The 24,679-nt window shown below is 37.5% G+C and overlaps 1 protein-coding gene across 6 annotated transcripts in view; it reads left to right on the top strand.

The window, feature by feature from the left end:
• The window catches only part of DCC (DCC netrin 1 receptor), a 1,228,196-nt gene that overhangs the window by 1,011,654 nt on the left and 191,863 nt on the right, over positions 1-24,679 (top strand). For all 6 annotated transcript variants that reach the window (XM_043889644.1, XM_043889645.1, XM_043889647.1 and 3 more), the window contains one exon: positions 10,622-10,816. In XM_043889644.1, the coding sequence (XP_043745579.1) occupies positions 10,622-10,816 (195 nt within the window). The remainder of the gene's footprint in view (positions 1-10,621; positions 10,817-24,679) is intronic.

The following is a 24,679-nucleotide window of genomic DNA, read 5'->3' on the forward strand; positions in this document are numbered from 1 at the left end:
AGATTAATAATAAGATTAATCTTTGGTAGTTTTCTAAAAGCCAAATATATCTTTTGGGACAGAGGGTTACTACTCAATGATAAAAAGATTAACTTAATAAAAATATGCAAATTATTAAAGAAATACATATAGTTATAAAGATATGGCTTTTATATAACATACATTTATACTATTTAAGCAAACCTTGATGGATCTTTATGGACAAATTTAGAAAGCCACTGTAACATTTGAATATACTTTCATTATAGAAGCAGTAAATATGTAGTATTGCAGGTGGAAAATATATACCACAAACCAACACAGGCCTTACCATCCAAAGATTATCAGACTTTTGCTCTAAACATCCTATTATATATCCTTTGATTCCCTATGGTAGAGTTAAAACATGATTAGAGGTGATTGCCCACTGCAATAAACAAGCAACATTTACGGTTTGTAGAAGTTAGTGACAAGGAAGATGATATCCATTGCTGAGAACAAGCACTGCCAATAGAAATGAAATGTTAGTATGTGTCAGAGCCGTCTGGGAAGACAGGGTGTGGGTATGTTGTTGCCTTTCTCTAATTCTCTGTTTAAAAAAAATATATATATATATATATATGTATATATAGGCTATTAAGGGCTGGAGCGAAACTCTAACAAAATGACCCATAATATGCAGCATACTAAATAGAGAACAGATATGTCAAAGTCCCAACTGCTTGGCATGCCACGTCCAGAGTACACGGTACATAGCAGCAATCATTTTCATTCTCAGGAGCCAGAGGAGACAAATCTTGCTGGTGACCAAGACAAAATGACATTAATAACTGTACTTTCGTGTTGTTTCAACATCAAAATTTTAAAAATGTTTTTCTTAAAAATTTTCTTATAGAGAGTGTTATATAAAATTGTGGTAATTTTATATGTAATAAGTTGTACATAATGATAATTGTATTGAACCTTATAGGAAATGTAGACTTTGTTTCTATATTTTTGAGCACTCTGTGCCAGGAACTATTCTAATTATTGGAGTTAGAGAGAATTTATGGAGAGAGATGAGACAAAGAATAATGAAATAGGTAGCACAGTAAGTGACCATAAACCCTATGGGGGAAAAAAAAATGAGATTATTAGGAGATGAAGAGTTTAGGTAAAGATTGCAATTTTAAAATATGGTAGCCAAAGGAGTCTGAAGTTGGAAATTAGATAACAAAACCTGAAGAAGGTCAGGGAGGAAGGCATATCTGAGGGAGAGCTTTCCAGAGGTACAGAAAGTGCAATGCCTTGCGGCCAGAGTATGTCTGTCACGTTTGGGGAGAAGTCAGTGTCCGGCGCGGAGGAGATGGCTGGGGGGAGGTTGAGCAAGGGGGAAAGCGGTAAGAGATGAGAGCAGAGAACTAAGGGCGCAAAGGGGTGGGTCACACATGACCTTTTAGGCCATTGTAAAGAACCTGGCCTTCCAGTGTGGTGCGGGAAGACTTAATGATACTTGCTTGACATCGTCTTATTTGTATTTTATTTGTTTACACACATGTTCACACTGTCTTCATGCAGGTTTATTTTAAATACCCTCTACTTGCTGGTGGCTTATCTCATCTCTCAATATACATTTCTCCACGGTCTTTCTCCAAAACCCCAGACTTATATACCCTATTTGCCTGGTGTCTATGCGTGTGACTAATAGGCATCTTGCATTTAACATGACCAAAGAGTTTGTCTGTTTTTCCTCAGTTCATTTAATCATTCACCAGTTGCCCAAGCGAAAGATCTGTGAGTTATCGTGGAACCTCTTCTTTCCCACACCAGTTACACAGTTCCGTTGACTCTGCCTCTCAAATGTCCAGATACAGTCCAATCGTGTCTGATTTTGTGACTCTATGGACTGTAGGCCCCTAGGCTCCTCTGTCCATGGGGTTCTTCAAGCAAGAATACTGGAGCGGGTTGCCATGTCCTTCTCCAGAGGATATTCCCAACCCAGGGATCCAACCCTCATCTCTTACATCTTCTCCATTGGCAGGCAAGTTCTTTACCACTAACACCACCTAGAAAGGGATAAGTATAAACATATTTTTATGGTCTGCTAATTTTTTTTAATTAAAAAAATGGTTTTTGAAATACACATTACATATCATTTGCCATTTTTAAGTGTATAGTTCAGTGGCATTACGTATAGACATACTGTTGTATAACCATTACTGTCACCCTCTTCCAAACTTCTTTTAATCTTGAAAAGCAGTAACTCATTAATCTTCCCTCCTCTCCAGCTCCATGCAATCACCATTCTACTTTGTCTTTTACCAACTTGACTACCTTAAGAATCTCATATAAATGGAATCATATGATTTTTGTTCTTTTGTGAACGACTGATAATGTCAGTCACTTAGGGTAATGTCAAAACAGGTTCTTGTAGCATGTGTCAGAATTTCCTTTCCTTTGAAAATGAAAATTATTCCATTCTATGTAGAGAGTACAGTTTATACATTTATGAAAATGGACACTTGAGTTGTTTCTATTTTTTGAGTATCTTCAACAACCAAATTATGAACATCAGTTCAGTTCAGTTCAGTTGCTCAGTCGTGTCTGACTATTTGCAACCCCGTGGACTGCAGCATACCAGACTTCCCTGTCCTTCACCATCTTCTGGAATTTGCTAAAACTCATGTCCATTGAGTCAGTGATGCCATCCAACCATCTCATTCTCTGTCATCCCCTTTTACTCCCGCATTCAGTCTTTCCTAGAATAAGGGTCTTTTCAAAGGAGTCAGCTCTTCGCATCAGGTGGCCTAAGTATTGGAGTTTCAGCTTCAACATCAGTCCTTCCAATGAATATTCAGGACTGATTTCCTTTAGGATTGACTGGTTGGATCTCCTTGCAGTCCAAGGGACTCTCAAGAGTCTTCAACACCACAGTTCAAAAGCATCAATTCCTTCGCGCTCAGCTTTCTTTATAGTCCAACTCTCACATCCATACATGACCACTGGAAAAACCATAGCCTTGACTAGATGGACCTTTGTTGGCAAAGTAATGTCTCTGCTTAGGTTGGTCAAAACTTTCCTTCCAAGGAGTAAGTATCTTTAAATTTCATGGCTGCAGTCACCATCTGCAGTGATTTTAGAGCCCCCCAAAATAAAGTCTGACACTGTTTCCACTGTTTCCCCATCTATTTCCCATGAAGTGATGGGACCAGATGCCATGATCTTAGTTTTCTGAATGTTGAGCTTTAAGTCAATCTTTTCACTCTCCTCTTTCACTTTCATCAAGAGGCTCTTTAGTTCTTCTTTGCTTTCTGCCATAAGGGTGGTGTTATCTGCATATCTGAGGTTATTGATATTTCTCCCAGCAATCTTGACTCCAGCTTGTGCTTTATCCAGCCCAGCAATTCTCATGACGTACTCTGCATTTAAGTTAAATAAGCATGGTGACAATATACAGCCTTGATGTACTCCTTTTCCTATTTGGAACCAGTCTGTTGTTCCATGTCCAGTTCTAACTGTTGCTTCCTGACCTGCATACAGGTTTCTCAAGAGGCAGGTCAGGTGGTCTGGTATTCCCATCTCTTTCAGAATTTTCCACAGTTTATTGTGATCCACACAGTCAAAGGTTTTGGCGTAGTCAATAAAGCAGAAATAGATGTTTTTCTGGAACTCTCTTGCTTTTTCAGTGATCCAGCAGATGTGGGCAATTTGATCTCTGGCTCCTCTGCCTTTTCTAAAACCAGTTTGAACATCCAGAAGTTCATGGTTCACGTATTGTTGAAGCCTGGCTTGGAGAATTTTGAGCATTACTTTACTAGGATGTGAGACAAGTGCTATTATGCAGTAGTTTGAGCATTCTTTGGCATTGCCTTTCTTAGGGATTGGAATGAAAACTGACCTTTTCCAGTCCTGTGGCCACTGCTGAGTTTTCCGAATTTGCTGGCATATTGAGTGCAGCATTTTCACAGCATCACCTTTTAGGGTTTGAAAGAGCTCAACTGGAATTCCATCACCTCTACTAGCTTTGTTCGTAGTGATACTTCCTAAGGCCCACTTGAGTTTCATTCCAGGATGTCTGGCTCTAGGTGAGTGATCACACCATCATGATTATCTGGGTCATGAAGATCTTTTTTGTACAGTTCTTCTGTGTATTCTTGCCACCTCTTCTTAATATCTTCTGCTTCTGTTAGATCCATACCATTTCTGTCCTTTATTGAGCCCATCTTTGCATGAAATGTTCCCTTGGTATCTCTATATTTCTTGAAGAGATCTCTGGTCTTTCCCATTCTGTTGTTTTCCTCTATTTCTTTGCATTGATCATTGAGGAATGTTTTCTTATCTCTCCTTGCTATTCCATGGAACTCTGCATTCAAATGGGTATATCTTTCCTTTTCTCCTTTGCTTTTGGTTTCTCTCCTTTTCACAGCTATTTGTAAGGCCTCCTCAGACAACCATTTTGCCTTTTTGCATTTCTTTTTTTGGAGGATAGTCTTGATCACTACCTCCTGTACAGTGTCACGAACCTCCATCCATAGCTCCTCAGGCACTCCGTCCATCACATCTAGTCCCTGAAATCTTTCTCTCACTTCCACTGTATAGTCATAAGGGATTTGATTTAGGTTATAACTGAATGGGCCTAGTGGTTTTCCCTACTTTCTTCAATTTAAGTCTGAATTTGGCAATAAGGAATTCATGATCTGAGCCACAGTCAGCTCCCGGTCTTGTTTTTGCTGACTGTAAAGAGCGTCTCCATCTTTAGCTGCAAAGAATATAATCAATCTGATTTCGGTTTTGACCATCTGGTGATGTCCATGTGTAGAGTCTTCTCTTGTGTTGTTGGAAGAGCGTGTTTGCTCTGACCAGTGCATTCTCTTGGCAAAACTCTATTAGCCTTTGCCCTGCTTCATTCCGTACTCCAAGGCCAAATTTGCCTGTTACCCCAGGTGTTTCTTGACTTTCTACTTTTGCATTCCAGTCCCCTATAATGAAAAGGACATCTTTTTTGGGTGTTCTAAAATGTCTTGTAGGTCTTCATAGAACCATTCAATTTCAGCTTCTTCAGCATTACTGGTCGGGGCATAGACTTAGATTACCATGATATTGAATGGTTTGCCTTGGAAACGAACAGAAATCATTCTGCCGTTTTTGAGATTGCATCCAAGTACTGCATTTCAAACTCTTTTGTTGTCTATGATGGCTACTCCATTTCTTGTAAGGGATTCCTGCCCACAGTAGTAGATATAATGGTCATCTGAGTTGAATTCACCCATTCCAGTCCATTTTAGTTTGCTTAGTCCTAAAATGTTGACATTCCCTCTTGCCATCTCCTATTTGACCACTTCCAATTTACCTTTTTTCATGACCTAGCATTCCAGATTCCTATGTAATATTGCTGTTTACAGCATCAGACCTTGCTTCCATCACCAGTCACATCTACAACTGGGTGTTGTTTTTGCTTTGGCTCTGTCTCTTCATTCTTTCTGGAGTTTTTTCTCCAGTAACATATTGGGTACATACTCACCTGGGGAGTTCATCTTTCAGTGTCCTATCTTTTTGCCTTTTCGTACTGTTCATGAGGTTCTCAAGGCAAGAATACTGAAGTGGTTTGCCATTCCTGTCTCTAGTGGATCACATTTTGTCAGAACTGTCCACCACGACCTGTCCATCTTGGGTAGCCCTACATGACATGACTCGTAGTTTCATTGAGTTAGAGAAGGCTGTGGTCCATGTGATTAGATTGGTTAGTTTTCCGTGATTGTGGTTTTTAGTCTGTCTTCCCTCTGATGGGGAAGGATAAGAGGCTTATGGAAGCTTCCTGATGGGAGAGACTGAGGGCCAAACTGGGTCTTGTTCTGATGGGCAGGGCCATGCTCAGTAATTCTTTAATCTAATTTTCTGTTGATGGGCGGGGCTGTGTTCCCTCCCTGCTATTTACCTGGGGCCAAACTATGGTGGAGGTAAGGAAGATAATGGTGACCTCCTTCAAAAGATCCCATGCATGCATACACTCAGTGCCCCTACCCTGCAGCAGGCCAGCGCCGACCGCCGACCCATGCCTCTGCTGGAGACTCCTGGACACTCACAGGCAAGACTGGGTCATTTTGAACATAGGTGTATAGTTATCTTTTTGAATCTTGCTTTCAGTTCCTTCAAGAATATACCCAGGAGTAGAATTGCTAGATCATATGGTAATTTTACTTTTAATGTTTTGAAGGACTACCATATTGTTTTCCATAGCAGCTGCACCATTTTATATTCTCACTGGGTGACTGCTTCTTCATCTTCTTCATTTAACTTTTATGGTCAAGCACAATGACCTTTGATTTTTTCAGATACTAAGTTCACTCTTATTCTGGGGGTTTTGTAATAGTTATTCCTTCTGTCTATAAAGCTTTCCACCCTGAGGTTTACTTGACTGGCTCTTTCAGATCATTCGCCTTAGATTCTTCCATGGATACCTTCCTTGGTGTGTCATATATAAAATTCAGTTATATCCTATATCCTAACTTTCCTAGACCTCCTGGTTTCTTTGTTTACCCTTAAATTTTTTGGCCTTATTTCCCCCAAAACTCTATTCCCAGTAGCTAAAACTATGACTAACCCATTGAAAATGCACAGTAATTCTTGAAATGCCACTGGGATTAGCCTGGTAAATTTCCCCAGTGGGCTGTATGTGAACCTTAATCATTGGTGAAAGTCTGTATCATCACTCAGAGAATAATAATTATTCTTTAGAAATAAATAAAAATGAGGCAGAATTCATAATTCCATAGTCAATCAGGAATGGCAGTTAACCTAGTTATCTTGACTCTGGTAGAAATTTGCAGCCTTGTTAATTTGGATGTTTCAGGCAAAATATGTTCTTCAGTTTCAAATTATTTCAGTAATTAACTTACTGCTTCTCTGTGCTTTAAATATGCAGGCTTTATCCTCGAGGCATTTATAAAATCTTTCATGAACTCTCAGACAGCAAATTGTAGTTTTGGTGTTCAAACAAAGAATAGTCACATCATTTACCTTTCATAGCAGATTTTCTAAATCAATGTTTTATAGTTCATCCCAGTAGTAACCACTTTCATAATCTGTAAGCTCAGCCGTGTAAGACAAAATTCATGCAGGTGACATAAAAGGAAATTTTTCTGTCTTTATTTTGAGAAGTGAGTTCAGTTCAGTTCAGTTCAGTCACTCAGTCGTGTCTGACTTTTTGCGACCCCATGAATCACAGCACGCCAGGCCTTCCTGTCCACCACCAGCTCCCGGAGCTTACTCAAACTCATGCCCATCGAGTCGGTGATGCCATCCAGCCATCTCATCCTCTGTTGTCCCCTTCTCCTCCTGCCCCCAATCCCTCCCAGCATCAGGGACTTTTCCAATGAGTCAACTCTTCGCATGAGGTGGCCACAGTGAGTAGGTAGGCACAAATGGGTTATTCCAGATTATGAACAATCTCCTAAACAGTTATCTTTATGATGAGGTCATACATTTTCAATGACATAAGTCTAATACTTGACAGACACCATTCCTTCTGGCCCAATGATATTAATTGTGTTCTAAGAGTCCATTAAATGTTTAGATGAGAGGTAGTATATACGCTTATGTACCAACACACTTTTTTTTATCATGTCAAAAAGTATTTAGAGGTTTGGATCTAGGACTGAAACTCCTCTTATAAATTGAAGAATAAAGATAAGTCATGTACTGACAGCCACTCTTCTTCAAGAGTCAGTTTGTGCATTCATTTCCAGGGTATCCTTAAAGCTTTGACAGACGTAATTCTGTGGGTATTAATTTAACTAACTTTCAGGGGACATACTCTATGGCTTGCAGAAAAACAGATAAATATTTATTCTGAAAATACTTTTTTCTATTTTGAAAAATGTTGACTGTTGTCACTCAAATCATTAGGGTTTCATATTATTTTGAAAATGTCATAAATGAACATCAAATGAGATTAAACAGGTTATCTTGTTGTTTCAAAAATTATTGCAAAAGCTTCAGATATGCCAAACAGAATTCATTGGAGAACTCATTACACTGCAGGGACACTGGAGAGCCTCCATGGCAACTGGGTTGAAAAGTATTAATCCATCCCCTTCATCTCTTTTATTGCTTTTACTTAGAGTTTACAGTGAGAAGTTCTTCTCAAGCATTCTGTTCTGTTGTTAAGGTTTATATACACAATTTGAGATGATTTTTTTTTACACCTTTGCTTATTATATCTTTGGCAACTTCTGGGCAGACCAATAGTAGCTTATCCCTTTTGTTCACAAATGAGTATCATCAAAGAAGAAGATATCCATTTCCTTAGAAGACAGAGTTGATGTAGCATCTTTAGAATGTATCATCTTTTGAAAAGCTTTAATATGATATCTACTTTAAAAACTTCAATGAAAGACATGCTTCCATATGTCACTTAATCCAGTAGAAGATTTTGTTGAAAATGGATAAAATTTGTGGTGGGGATTGCATTACCTTTTGCCTTACACCAAGGAGAAAGATGAACTGTAATATTACTGTTAATCATTAAATTCTCTTACATATTTAACATGTGTTCCCTTCGGAGCTTTTCACTTGTGAAAGAAATAATAAACACAGTTTGAATAAGTTCAAATCACTAAGATTTTTGAGTATTTATCAATTGCCAAGAACTGTGCAAAGCACTTAATGAACTATTAAAGTTTAGATGGGGAATATTCTTTCTTAAATTTTTTCCTAGAGTACATCTTTGATTTTCAAAGACTAGGCTACAGGTGCCTGTATTAAACTTATCAAAATATGTATCACAGTATATTGTAACTGCCTTTTCTCTTGTTTGTCTTTTCCATTAAACTACTAATATAAATGCCGAGAGTACAGACTTGATGTCTGCCATATTTACTCTGCTGTAATCTGATTGTCATGAGTACCTAACCTTTATACCTCAAACCTAGGAGGCAATTTAGTAGTACTTATTAGAATTATGATCAGTGTCCAGAAAATACCTAATTTCTTTAGAGATAAGATCATAGGAAGCATGGTGATATAAAAATCAGAATGTCAATTTCTTCATTTGCAACACACAGTCTCTTTAAAAAAATTTATATCAGGATAGCAAGTGCATTTTCTCTATAGTAGCTAACATCAGTTGATTCTATTCAAGGCTGGAGTGTTTCGGTACTTTATTTCATTAAATCTTCTTCCCGCCATGTGAGACCCTTACTATCTTTACCTTCATTCTGCACATGAGGAAACTTTGACATAGAGAGGATAAATCAGGTTTTAAGATTTCATATCTCATGAATATCTGATACAAATCTGAATGCTTTTCTTGATTACTTCCAGAGCTCAAGCTTTGATTCAACCAGTATTTGTAATGCCAGTTTAATTCATAGGTAAACTCAGAGAAGATAATTTGAGAAGGACACACAGCTAGTAAGTGGCAGAGCCTAGTATTAAACCAGACGTGCACACTCCAGAGTCTGTGTGGCTTTACTCCAAACCACTGTCTCATTTCTTTAGTAATAAATACACTTTGCACAGATGCAATAAACCATGGGTCAAGTACAATCCCACTCATGCTGAGCAAATCATGGCTCTAAATTGTTTATCCTGACAATTTCTCAGGAAAGGACTGCTACATTTATTTTCATCTCTAGTTAAATCAGAGTAATCTTTGGGCAAGACAGTTTTTGACATTTCATTTCCCTTTCTATTATTCTTGCATCTGCCTTGATTTTACCCCTTATTAATGATACCTAACGAGAAATATTTTGCCTTATCATCCTGTTCATGGGTTCTCACAGCAAGAATACTGCAGTGGTTAGCCAATTCCTCCTCCAGTGAAATTAATTTTAGACATGAAACTAAAACATGCTTGCTCCCTGGAAGGAAAGCTATGACTAACCTAGACAGCATATTCAAAAGCAGAGACATCACTTTACCAACAAAGATCTGTATAGTCAAAACTATGGTTTTTTTCAGTAGTCATGTATAGATGTGAGAGTTGGACCATAAAGAAGGCTTAGCACTGAAGATTTGATGCTTGCAAATTGTGGTGCTGGAGAAGACTCATGAGACCCTTGGACTGCAAGGAGATCAAACCAGTCAGTTCTAAAGGAAATCAACCCTGAATATTCATTGGAAGGACTGTTGCTGAAGCTGAAGCTCCTATACTTTGGCTACCTGATGCGAAGACCCAACACATTTGAAAAGACCCGGATGCTGTGAAAGACTTGAAGGCAAGAGAAGGGGGAGGCAGAGGCTGAGATGGTTAGAGAGCATCACCGACTCAATGGACATGAGTTTGATTTAACTCTGGGAGATAGTAAAGGACAAGGAGCCTGTTGTGCTGCAGACTGTGACGTTGCAAACAGTCAGACATGACTTAGGAGAAATATATGAGAAAAAAAGAAGCTTAAAAAAAAAAAATCTGTTAGAATAAAGATGTGTGATGTTGCAGTGCCTCTGGAGGGAATTCGGTATCCTCTTGTGCTTAAATTCTATGAAAGTCAAATTAAACGTGGAAATCACATCAGAGGCTGACACCAGGAGGAACTTGGGCATTAAGTGATGCACCATTTGAGGGTCTGTGGATCATGATATTAAGCCTTGTTTAAGGGGTGCGTTTTACCATGCTGTGTGTCCTAATATGAAAGATGCTGATGGTCCGCCTTTTGAATTCTAGAGTCTCAAGTTCCTGACCAGCCAAGCTCTCTTCATGTGAGGCCCCAGACCAACTGCATCATCATGAGTTGGACCCCTCCCTTGAACCCAAACATTGTGGTGCGAGGTTACATCATCGGATATGGTGTTGGGAGCCCTTATGCTGAGACAGTACGTGTGGACAGTAAGCAGCGCTACTATTCCATCGAGAGGTTAGGTAAGTAGCTGTGAATTTTCTTCTCTTAAGGAAAAGAAATTATTTCTATTTAATTACTTTCTCTTTTGGAAAATTGCTCTTTGGAATTTGATTTCAATTTATTACATAACTTATCATGTTATTATCCATAACTCTTTTTCTATCTATCTTTTATCAGTCTACTCACCTACCCTTCTGTACACATACATGCATTTTTTTTTGGTCTGGACTTTGAGTTGGGAAATTTTATCTAAACAGATACCGAGTAGTGGGTGATATGGTGGGTACCCAGCCTATATGTCATAAGAATACAAACAGTGCACTGGAACTTTTTTTTTTCTTTTTCCTCTGTCAATGGAGACTTCTAATCTTAACAATTCTTACAAAAAGAGTCAGCACATTTTTTTTTCTCACTAGAAAGTTACTGTTGACTTTTCTTTAACTTTGAATTATATCGTCACATTATCTTTTATCCCAGTAGTATTTATAGGTAAAACTTGGTGGCTTTCATGACAACAAGATTTTTTAAAAAAGAATTTTCAGTCAAGCCAGTAACTTGGAGCAATCAAACTCCTCTCCACGTATCATCCTGGTCCCTCTCAGTTCAAGTTATTTTACTGTGTTTTACCTCATTTTATTGAACATAATAATTCTAATGTGATGTTTCTGAATTCATTGAAAATTTGTTTATTCAGAGAGAGTTAACATGTATAAAGTTTTCATACTCATTTTATATCCAATTTTCCATAATGCAATAAGAGATTATATCATTAGCAGAGGGAAATAAAATGAATCTATGTCATATGTAGGGTGCCAGGAAGTTAAACAGTTGTCATAAAGCAGAAGGCAAGTTGATTCTACCTGTTGATTTAACATGATATTATTTGCACTGAAGTACAGTGACCTTCTCAGTGGAAAGGCAACCTGATTGGATTGCTACATATTTGCAATGTCTCAGAAATGGAGCATTTGTGATGAGAAGCCTGATTTGAATTTGAATAGCTAAAATGCAGTAGCAAGGAAAGGCTTTGTCAGTGCTGGAGGAAATCTGCACTGACCCATTCTCTCAGTAATTGCTTCAAACACTAATAAGAGGAGCACCTTCTGCAAATCTGCACAATTTTAGTTAGCTTGGCATTTGGAAATAATATCCCCTCCGTCAGTCCCTGAGTTTGAATGCAGGGGCAATCACAAAATTCATATTTTATGGCCATCAAACCTGTGTCAGGGGACTCTGATTTGTCCATTATTCAGTATACCACACCATCTCCGACAGTTCATCTTGATGCCGCGCACCAGAGGGAGAGAAGCCCGTGGCAGTGCACGGGCTTTCCGGCAATGCGGTCCTGATGCCAACTCACAGTGAAGTCATGAAGGAAAGCTGCGCTATTTCACCATGTGCTCTTCATAATGGTGCTTCTTATTACAAAGTTTCCAAGTCTAGTAAAGTTGAGGCATTTGAGAGATTAATACTGTGGCAGATCTTTGCAAAAGCTTAAAGAAGAGATCTTTCCATTGTTAAGATATGTTTTAAAGAGCTAGGAAAACTGATAAAGGTAAAAATGGAATAGGAACCTGTCTCAATGACAGATAGACATGCGTATGCACAGTAAAACTTATCTGGAGAGAAAAATTACACACATACAGCCACTCCCTGCCCCCCCCGCCCCACATACATATGTTTCTAAATTCTGTTGAAACTTTTTACATAGTACCATGTCTTAACATAGGGCTTCCCTGGTGGCTCAGATAGTAAAGAATCTGCCTGCAATGCAGGAGACCTGGGTTCGATCCCTGGGTTGAAAATATCCCCTGGAGAAGGGAATGGCCACCCACTCTAGTATTGTTGCCTGGAGAATCCCATGGACAGAGGAGCCTGGTGGGCTCAGCCCATGGGGTCACAGAGTTGGACACGACTGAGTGACCAACACTTTCACTTTCATATCTTAACATAAAATGTAAAATAGTTGTTTTATCAGTATTGTTCCACTATCTCCATAGTTATACAAATAAACTGGTATTCTTTTAATATGGATTTCCATCATTTGGCCAAAATACATGTTAAACATAGCTGAAGTTCTAATTTTTATAGAGAGAAAAGATTCATTCAAGCCTACATTTGAACTCTACAAAGAAACCGTCAATGTTTTATTTATTCAATTAAATATTAAAATAGGCATATCAGTTTTTATAGTATTTTCTCAAAAAGGTATTTAAAATGCAATTTTAAAGCTTTTAATCTAGACATTTTACATGAGGCTTCCCAGGTGACTCAGTGATAAAGAATCTGCCTGCCAAGCAGGAGACCTGGGTTTAATCCCTGCGTTGGGAAGATCCCCTGGAGGAGAAAATGGCAACCCACTCCAGTATTCTTGCCTGGAAAATCCCATGGACGGAGGAGCCGGGCAGGCTCCAGTCCACAGTTTCGCAAGGAGTCGGACACGACTGAAGTGACTGAGCAGTTTTTATGTATGTATATATATACATATGTTGCAAACAAACTGGCAAATTGGAATTACAAGCGTGTTCTCAGAACAGAATTCACTCGTATGTAGGTGACTTACTCTAAAAGGCATGAAGATCAGAAAATAAGTATAAAACTGTTTCCATTTGCATATGATATACTCATTAAATGGAAAAATCTCAGAGGATCTACAAAACTACTGTTAATAGCAGAATAGTTGAATTTAACAGAACTTAAGACATCAAGGTTAATGTTCCAAAAGAGAGATCTGTTTGCCGCAAACAGCTGGAAAATAAATTTAAAGATACATGTCATGTATGTGTACATGTTTGTTTTTAAAGATACATCTATAGATAGATAGATTTATAAGATAAAGATATATATGTATATCTTTAAATATATTTTCCAGCTGTTTGCTGCAAATAAATTGATTTCTGAATGACTGCTGCAACCTTTGTGTGCCATTCTATGTTCAGATCCTGTGCTTCAAAAACTAACAGCACTTCCTCAAGTAAAGAAAACTCTCCCATTTCCTGCATCTCAACCTATACTCACAGCCCACTTTCCTATGCACTTGCCCCAGGCCCAAGCTGGTGATTGATCTTATCAAAGGGGCACACCCGTCTACTGGGTGCCTTGGTAACTAGTGAGTCCACCAGACTCAACTTCCCTAAAACATATTCTTCCGCACCCCCCAGCAATGCCCTGCCAGTCATCAGCAGCCAAGGGGTGGGGTGTTGTTCCAGGATCTTGCTTCAGACCTGTAAGCTCCCCTGTCCTTCATCCGTTAAGCCATGGATGTCTCTGTTGCTGACTCTGGGCTCTTCAGTCTTGAAGCTGGGCAGGTACAGGGCTTGCAGGCCTGAAGGGTGCAGTCCAACAAGGATGTTAGTTGTAGGGTCTTCACAGATGTCTGTTGTCACATTGAGGTAGCTTTTACTATTCTAGCTTTATAGGAGTGTTAACCATGAATGTTTGTTGAATTTTCATGAAATAATTTTCTGTCTTTTGAGATGGTCCTATATGTTTCCTCTGTAATCATTTCTATATTGTTAATCATATTGATTGATTTTTGAAAGGTAAATGCCCATTCTTATGTTGTAGGATTTAATTTGTTAACAGTTATTAAGGTGTGTTGGTTTTTTTTTTGCCTATATTCATAAAGTATACTTGTCTATGAGTTTCTGTTCATTTAGTGACTTTCCAGTTTTTTTTTAAACTAAGCTTATACCACTCATAAAATTATGTGAATTATTGCTGATTCTGTAGCTGAAAAAGTTGTGTAAAATTATTTCTTATTCCTTGAATAGTTGATGAAATTCACTAACAAAACCACCTGTATCTGAGATTTCCTTTTAGGGAAGGATTTTGAAATGAATTAAATTTCTTTAACATATGCAGATGTTTTTCTATTTTGAATTCTTTCTTGTACTGATTTTGGCAAGTTAATTTTTTCATGGAATTCATCTGTTTTATTTTGTCACATTTATTAGCCTAGAGTTGCTCACTCATGATGTTCTCTTACTGTCTGGGGTTATCTATGGAATTGCTATTTTTACATTTTTGATTCTAATGATTTAGGTTCTCTCATTGGTGTCATTCTAGGTAGGGGTTTGTCAATTTTGTTGATCTTGTCAAAGGAAGAGACTTTAGCATTACTAATTGTTTCTATTATCTATTATTTCTTTCATATTTGCTCTTATCTTTTTTTTTTTTTTTTTTTGCTCTTATCTTGACTATGTTCTTTCGTATACTGATTTCAGTCATAATTTGCACTTTTATCTGCAGTTTCTTAAGGTGAAATTTCATAATGTAGAGATTTTAATCTATTAGTACTTCCCTAAGCACCACTTTCTTTGCATTTCACAATTTTTTGCATGTTATATATTTATTATCATTTAGTTTAAAATATATTCTGATTTTTCCTTGATTTCTTTTTGCTCTGTGACTTATTGTGTTGCTTGATTTTCCAATTTTCAGTTTGCCTAGATAGTTATTATTACTGGTTATTTTTATCATGATTAGAAAATATACTCTGTTTCACTATTTTTACATTTGCTTTATTTTTTATTGTTTTAGTTTTTAGCCAATTTTTATTCAAGTATAGGTAATTTAAAATGCATTAGTTTCAAGTGTAGAGCAAAGTGATTCAGTTATCCACATATATATATATATATATAGTATTAATACATATCAGTTTTCTGTCTATCAGGTCAGTCGCTCAGTCGTGTCCAACTCTTTGTGACCCCATGAACCAAAGCAGGCCAGGCCTCCCTGTCCATCACCAACTCCCAGAGTCCACCCAAACCCATGTCCATTGAGTCGGTGATGCCATCCAGCCATCTCATCCTCTGTCGTCCCCTTCTCCTCCTGCCCCCCATCCCTCCCAGCATCAGGGTCTTTTCCAGTGAGTCAGCTCTTCACATCAGGTGGCCTAAGTATTGGAGTTTCAGCTTCAGCATCAGTCCTTCCAGTGAACACCCAGGACTGATCTCCTTTAGGATGGACTGGTTGGACCTCCTTGCAGTCCAAGGGACTCTCAAGAGTCTTCTCCAACACCAAAGTTCAAAAACATCAATTCTTCAGTGCTCAGCTTTCTTTATAGTCCAACTCTCACATCCATACATGACCACTGGAAAATCCATAGCCTTGACTAGACGGACCTTAGTTGACAAAGTAATGTCTCTGCTTTTCAATATGCTGTCTAGGTTGGTCATAACTTTCCTTCCAAGGAGTAAGTGTCTTTTAATTTCATGGCTGTAATCACCATTTGCAGTGATTTTGAAGCCCAGAAAAATAAAGTCTTCCACTGTTTCCCCATCTATTTGCCATGAAGTGATGGGGCCAGATGCCATGATCTTAATTTTCTGAATGTTGAGTTTTAAGGCAACTTTTTCACTCTCCTCTTTCACTTTCATCAAGAGGCTCTTTAGTTCTTCTTCACTTTTTGCCAGAAGGTTGGTGTAATCTACATATCTGAGATTATTGATATTTCTCCTGGTGTGTTGATTCCAGCTTGTGTTTCATCCAGCCCAACATTTTGCTTGATGTACTTTGCATATAAGTTAAATAATCAGGGTGACAATATACAGTCTTTCCTGATTTGGAACCAGTCAGTTGTTCCATGTCCAGTTCTACCTGTTGCTTCTTCATCTGCATACAGATTTCTCAGGAGGCAGGTCAGGTGGTCTGGTATTCCCATCTCTTTAAGAATTTCCCAGTGATTGTGATCCACACAGTCAAAGGCTTTGGCGTAGTCAAAAAAGCGGAAGTAGATGTTTTTCTGGAACACCTTCACTTTTTCAATGATCCAATGAATTTGGTGATTTGATCTGTGGTTCTAATGCAGCTTGAAACTCTGGAAGTTCACGGTTCATGTACTGTTGAAGCCTGGCTTGGAGAAATTTGAGCATTACTTTGCTAGCGTGTAAGATGGGTGCAGTTGTGTGGTAGTTTGAGCATTCTTTGGCATTGCCTTTCTTTGGGGTTGGAATGAAAACTGACCTTTTCCAGTCCTGTGGCCACTGCTGAGTTTTCCAAATTTGCTGGCATATTGAGTGCAGCACTTTCACAGCATCACCTTTTAGGGTTTGAAAGAGCTCAACTGGAATTCCATCACCTCCTCTAGCTTTGTTTGTGGTGAAGCTTCCTAAGGCCCACTTGACTTCACATTCCAGAATGTCTGGTTCTAGGTGAGTGATCACACCATCATGATTATCTGGGTCATGAAGATCTTTTTTGTACAGTTCTTCTGTGTATTCTTGCCACCTCTTCTTAATATCTTCTGCTTCTGTTAGGTCCATACAATTTATGTCCTTTATTGTACCCATCTTTGAATGAAATGTTCCCTTGGTATCTCTAATTTTCCTGAAGAGACCTCTAGTCTTTCCCATTCTGTTGTTTTCCTCTATTTCTTTGCATTGATCATTGAGGAAGGTTTTCTTATCTCTCCTTGCTATTCCATGGAACTCTGCATTCAAATGGGTATATCTTTCCTTTTTTCTTTTGTTTTTGGCTTCTCTTCTTTTCACAGCTATTTGTAAGGGCTCCTCAGCCAGCCATTTTGCCATTTTGCATTTCTTTTTCTTGGGGATGGTGTTGATTCCTGTCTCCTGTACAGTGTCACGAACCTCTGTCCATAGTTCCTCAGGCAGTCTATCAGATCTAGTCCCTTAAATCTAGTTCTCACTTCCACTGTATAATCATAAGGGATTTGGTTTAGGTCATACCTAAATGGTCTAGTGGTTTTCCCCACTTTCTTCAGTTTAAGTCTGAATTTGGCAATAAGGAATTCATGATCTGAGTCACAGTCAGCTCCCAGTATTGTTTTTGCTGACTGTATAGAGCTCATAATCAATCTGATTTTGATGTTGACCATCTGGTGATATCCATGTATAGAGTCTTCTCTTGTCTTGTTGGAAGAGGGTGTTTGCTGTGACCAGTGCATTCTCTTGGCAAAACTCTATTAGCCTTTGCCCTGCTTCATTCTGAACTCCAAGGCCAAATTTGCCTGTTACTCCAGGTATTTCCTGACTTGCTACTTTTGCATTCCAGTCCCCTATAATGAAAAGGACATCTCTTTTGGGTGTTAGTTCTAGAAGGTCTTGTAGGTCTTCATAGAACCATTCAGTTTCAACTTCTTCAGCATTACTGGTCGGGGCATAGGCTTGGATTACCGTGATATTGAATGGTTTGCCTTGGAAACGAACAGAGATCATTCTGCCATTTTTGAAATTGCATCCAAGTACTGCATTTCAGGACTCTCTTATTGACTATGATGGCTACTCCATTTCTTCTAAGGGATTCTTGCCCCCCACAGTAGTAGATATAATGGTCATCTGAGTTAAATTCACCCATTCCAGTCCATTTTAGCTCACTGATTCCTAAAATGTCAATGTTCACTCTTGCCATCTGCTGTTTGACCGCTTCCAACTTGCCTTGATTCATGGACCTAACATTCCAGGTTCCTATGCAATATTGCTCTTTACAGCAACGGACCTTGCTTCTATCATCAGTCACATCCACAGCTGGGTGTTGTTTTTACTTTGGCTCCATCCCTTCATTCTTTCTGGAGTTATTTCTCCACTGACCTCCAGTAGCATATTGGGCACCTACCGACCTGGGGAGTTCCTCTTTCCATATCCTATCTTTTTGCCTTTTCACACTGTTTATACTGAACAACATAGTGGCTGACATTCAATTCAGTGTGAAAGCCAGAAGTGTTAATGCCTGGATTCAGCTATAATGGAATGCTGATTGGAGAATCTTGAGTGGGAGAGTTAGATTCATTCAGCAGGAACCCTGCTTCCCAGAGAGGAGTGAGGAGAGAGAAGGTCATCTTATGAGATCATTACTTTGAATGAAGAATGGATTTTATTTCTTTATTTCTTTATTTATTTTTTGCTTAATGCCTTCTAAACCTACAGGCATTTTCTAGCAATGTTTAAGGGCAGCCTCAGGGTGATTCATTCGTAATACATATCATTCTATTTGTAACTCTTTTCTCAGTTTTTACTCCCTGAAGTCCCAAGCAGATACGTTGTCATATAGCTGGTGAGTTTTCTAAGGCTATGTGGAATCCATTGCAATCATTACTTTGCCAACAAAGGTCCATTACAATAGCCGAATACTATTACGAAGCAAGAGAGGAAAAAGTCTTCTCAATAGAGTAATGAATACATACATACATACATATATATATATATAAAGGATTGTATGATTCATTCATTCCACCAGCATTAAACTCAAGAATTCAATCAAAAACTTCTCCTCTACCTTCTCTGTTTTTTCTAGAAAATATTTTTTTGGTTTAGAACAATCTAGATCTCTCCTTAGGTTTCCATGTCAGTTGGTGTTTATAGACAAGTACTCAATGCATGTTTTCCAAGGACTTTACAAATACCAATCTATTCCTTCATCATCCCCATTATTTTAGTATCAAGTATCATCCCAATTTTATAAATAATGAAAGATAGCAAAAGAACTAAAGAAAACAAGAAAAGTTGAAGATAATCTTTTGATAAGGTTGAATTACATTAACACACTTGGATAAACATTATCAAGAACAGCAAAAATCAACCTGCTCACCATGGATAAAGAAAGCTGGGATCAATTTTAAGCACGATTAGGACTTGCACTAGAATACATTACTTTAGGAAAGTTCTGTTTCATATAAGGTATACTTCCTACGGTATTCTGGCAAAGTTAAATCTCTTCAATTCAACAATAGAGTAATATGATCTAGTGAGATAGGACACAGTTCTAAAAGTTCTGAGGATATACAAATTATAGCTTCAGATATGAGTCCCAGAGTTCTGAGAGTTGTTATCTTGTGAACCAGATTCAGGGCTGACTTGGGGAGAAAAGAGAGAGAAACAGATGTCACAATATATTGTATTACTAAGCATTTGTACTTGTGGATTAGTATTTCTTCTTTTAGTTAAATCACTTTCCGTGGCATGTAATTTGAAGCTCTGTTATCAGGCACACAATTACTTAAGGATTGTTATATCGTGTTGATGAATTAACTGCTTTAGCATTGATGAGCTATACCTCGTTATCAGTGGTAATATTCTTTGCTCTGAAATATGCTTTGTGTCTATTAATATAACAACTCCAGCCTATTTTTAGTTTGTGTGTTGGCATGATATATATTTTTCCATTGCTATTTTACTTTCAAATTACTAGTGTCTTTAAAGTGAGTTTCTTATAGGCAGCAATATAGTTGGGTCTTACTTTGGTTTTGTTTGTTTGTTTGGTTATCCAATATGACAAACTCTGACTTTTAATTGAGGTGTTTGGGCCATTTTCATTTAATATGGATATTGACATGGCTAGGTTTATATCTACTGTCCTGCTATTTTTGTTTTATTTGTTATATTTGTTGACTTATCTGGTCTTTGTGTGTTCTCTTTCCTGCCATTTTGGGGAATTAATATTTTTAGCCATTTATCTTACATCCTTTGTGTACTCATTAGCTATAGCTATTTTGTTTCTCTAGTGATTGCTTTAGAATTTGTAGTATGTATCTTTAACATCTCTATTGACCTTATTGAAATATATACCACTACACAGTACATTGCTATTACTTTTTCTTTCAACAATGACATCTCCTTCATGGTTAAAAATGTATTTTATATCTTAACGGTGTTTATCTAGATTTTCATCTGTTATTTTTCTTCCTGAAGCTTTTCCTTAATTTTTCTTGTAATGTAATTATGCCGGTATTTTTTTTTAATTTTTGTACATCTAAAAATAAAAATTTTTGTACATCTAAAAATAAAAATTTTTATTTTTCCTTTGCTTTTTAAATACATTCCCACTAGAAATGGAATTCTAAACAATTTGTCCTTTCAGCATTTTTAATGTTATTTTTCTCTGTCTCCTAAATTGCTATGTTTTCAACTAGACTACTGCAGTCATTCATATCTTTGTACCTCTGTACATAATATATCTTTTTTTATGGTTGCTTTGAAATGTTTGTCTTTGCCACTGATTTTACACAATTTTGTTATTATGTCTCTGTGTAGTTTTATGTTTCTTCTGATTGGAATCTGTTGAAATTCTTGCATCAGTGGGTTTATTGGGTTCATTAAATTTGAAAAAACTTTTGGCCATTGGTTCTTCAAATAGTTTTGTTTTCCTCCCAACCTTAAACTCCTCTCAATTGGTACTTCCAATCACATATATGTTAATGGTGTTTTAGGTTGTATCACAGAGCTCACTGAGTCTGTTTGTTTTTTCATTCTTTTTACCCTATTTCATTTTGGATAGTTTCTATTACTGTATCCTTAAAGCCACTGTTTTCTTTCCTGAAGTGACTCATCTGACCTACATCTTGCCCCGCCCACTGTATTTTTCATGTTACACTTGGCAGCACCCATCTCCATAGGATGGTCTGAGTCTTTTTTATATATTTATTCCATAGTTCAGTTAATATGCTGTCTTTCCTCTCCCCTCTTAAACACGTGGAATATAGTTACAGTAACTCTTTACTCATTATTTCATCTATTTCATTGGTCTGTCTCTATTTCTAATTTTCCTTCTCCTTATGGAATGTATATTTCTACTTTTCTTCATGTTTGGTAGTTTTTGTGTGCTTTTTACATAATGCATTTATCCTGTGGGAAGTTGGAGATATTTATATATATTTTTAAAAATATTCTTAAGTTTTGTACTAGGATGCAATTAAGTTATTTGGAACAACTTTGATTCTCTTGAGACTTTTAAAATTGACACGGTTCAAGAACACACAGTGACGCAGGGCTAGTTTACCCTATAACCGAGGCAGGATTTTCTGAGTACTCTACTCAAAATCCCATGAATTATGTGATTGTCCATCTGGCTTGTGGAAATCCAGTTTTTCCTAGCCCTGGGTAAGCACCAAAGAATTTTTTCCCTTTTTACTGTTAGGTGGTTCTTTCTCAAGCCTTGGGAAATTTCGCCATATACACAGTCTAAGTACTCAGATGGAGACAGGAGACAACCTCTATAGATGTCCGGAATTCTCCTTCTCTGCTGCTCTTGCCCACAAGCTCCTCCTGCTTTGGTCATCTCAGACTTCCAACTCCGTGTCTGCAGTTCAGGGAGACCACTGGTCTCCTTCTGTATTTCTCCTTTCTCTTCTGCAGCCTTGGGAATTTTTCTGAGCAGTAAGTTGAGGGAATCAGTGGGCTCACTTTTTTTCTCTTCTCTGAGAGAGAAACCTGATCTGCCTGATGTCCAAAATAAGAAAACTTATTTCCTGTATTGTTTTTTTAAAATGGATCCAGGCAAAAGGGTACATCTCATCCCTGTTAACCCATTTTGATCAGAAGTGGAAGTGCTTTAATAGACAATTAAATGATTATTTTATCATTTCAGTATGCTGAAACTTTCATCTTTTCAAGAGCACCAAAGATACCACTCTGCATTGTATCTGTTTCCTTATGTCTGTCACAAATCCCATCAAGAATGATTCCTGACTGTCATATTGTATCTTTGGAGAATAAATTTAACTTGAGTGCTCTTAGAAATAGGTCTCAGCCTGTGGAGATATGAACGTTTATAACTCCCAGAGTGCATTCTGAGTTCAGTGAATACAATGTAAATTATAATGCTAACCTCAGCATCACCCACCCACATCAAGAGTAATCCCTTCATGCATGGAATATAGAAGTTTTGAGTTTATGACATGCAAGCATTTTAAATCAGAAAAATCAATGCACTTCAGCAGCCTCTAGAATAGTTGACATACATGAATAAAAAATGAATAAGCACTAGGTAGAGAACATTTTATTATTTTGAAATGAAGTACATTATAGGTGTTGGTTAACAATGTTCTGCTTTCTGTTCTTTGAAGCAGAATGTAAGAATTATGAAGAATGATTTTTGACCTGAAGTTTGAGAAGTCTGATCACAAAAGTGCATTGACATAAGTCGTTTAATGATAAAGAAAATACAGAAGGAGGGTAGCTTTACCCCTTCTTTATCCATGATTCTCTTTTGTACAATGAAAGCAATAGGGAACATAAACTCCAGCTGTGTTTCAGACTGGAGGATCAGAATAGGTCATTGAAAATTTATATAGTGTGTGCTGTATAAGCCATTCTAGAAGAAGTCAACTTACTTTGTTATTATTATTTGGTAGCTTTGTTATTTACACAGGGAATTCATGTTTATCCTTAAGTTAATATCAGCAATTTTACAATATAATTTTGCCCTGAGAGTTGAAATGGATGTGATCTAAGATAGAGTTTACAGGAAATGTGAATGTCTATTGTTAATCTCGGTGTGATTATGTATACTTCTTATCTTGCTCTGAATCTTCTCCCTGTCAATACTATTTGCCTAGTATCTATATTCTAAATTCTGTGACTGGAATAGGAACTTTGATGAATCTAAAGAACAGTGAATCTTCTTGTATTCTTAGCACTTCATAATCTCTTGGACTTTCATCTTAGTAGATTTCAATGCTTTTACTTTACAGTTGTAGACGAATTCAAAATAATATAGTGAATTATTATCTGAGTTACTGTTGTATTTTCAAGTGTTCTCATTTATTTAATATTAGTCAAAATACTGAATGGCTGAACTTGTTGGCAGTACAAGCTAAATTAGAAAAAAAAATTGTGGTAGAAGGTGTATTAAAAAACTAAATGATTTTTAAATTTTTTCCAAATTTACCATATATAATTTTTTATTGTTGTTATTGTTGTTTAGTCGCTAAGTCATGTCCAACTCTTTTGTGACTGCATGAACCGTAGCTTGCCAATCTCTTCTGTCCATGGGATTTTCCAGGCAAGAATACTAGAAGGACTGCCATTTCCTTCTCCAGGGCATCACCCCAACTCAGGGATCAAACCCACATCTCCTGCATTGGCAGGTAAATTCTTTACCACTGAGCCACCGGGGAAGCCCAGTTACTTATTGGGTGACTGTTATGGTCGGATGGCATCGCTGACTCAATGGACATGAATTTGAGTAAACTCTGGAGTTGGTGACGGACAGGGAGGCCTGGCATGCTGCAGTCCATGGGGTCACAAAGAGTCGGACATGACTGAGCGACTGAACTGAACTGAACTGAGGCATGAAACACCTTGTTGAGAATAGTGAGAGATACTGTGAAACATAAGGCACATTTCTTTGACATATTTTAGGCTTCCAGAATCTTATTTGATAAGTATAAAAATATTGTTTGAAAAGAATAAATGATGTCAAAGGTTTCTACAAGGACAGTAGTTGTGTTGGTAGATTGGAAGATTACCAACACAGGTTGTTCAAAGAACTTTGGTAGAAATTTCTGCTTGAGAATTTTGATTTAAAGGACTGATAGGGTTCATTCTTCTGGGGGAAGACATGATACAGCGAGTAGAAGACTCAAAGTCAAGGGAGAGTGAGGGAGGTGTGAGATCCAGTGAACTGGGCAATTTAACCATGAATGCAAATTCTTACAGGGCAGTTGCAGGAGTAATGAATAGGAATAACTTGAGTGTAAATTTGAAGTGGAATAAAAAACTCTTAACAGTCTTTTTTTTTTAAACTTTCCATTTCATGTTGGAGAATAGCTGGTTAGCAATGTTATGATAGTTTCAGGCAAACAGTGAAGGGACTCAGTCATACATATGCATATATCTATTCTCCCCTAAATTCCCCTCCCTTAACATTCCTGGATTCACTTATCCCTAAGTATTTCTGAGAGTTTTATGCTATATATTTAATAGTCATTTTGTTGAGATGCTAAATGAATCTCAGATGCTGGAAACTTACGTGCAAATCATTTAGCTGGTCAGCAAGTCTTCACCACCACCAAGACTTTCTTTTCATTGTCGCATATCCAGTATCATGAGAAAATAATATTCCTTAGTCAAAAAGGTCCCTGGAAGCTGAGACACAGGTTAAAAAAGAGGCTGAAACTATGTCATGGTGGTCTTTTGAATCCC

Source organism: Cervus elaphus, chromosome 27 (assembly GCF_910594005.1).
Source record: "Cervus elaphus chromosome 27, mCerEla1.1, whole genome shotgun sequence".
NCBI lineage: Eukaryota > Metazoa > Chordata > Mammalia > Artiodactyla > Cervidae > Cervus > Cervus elaphus.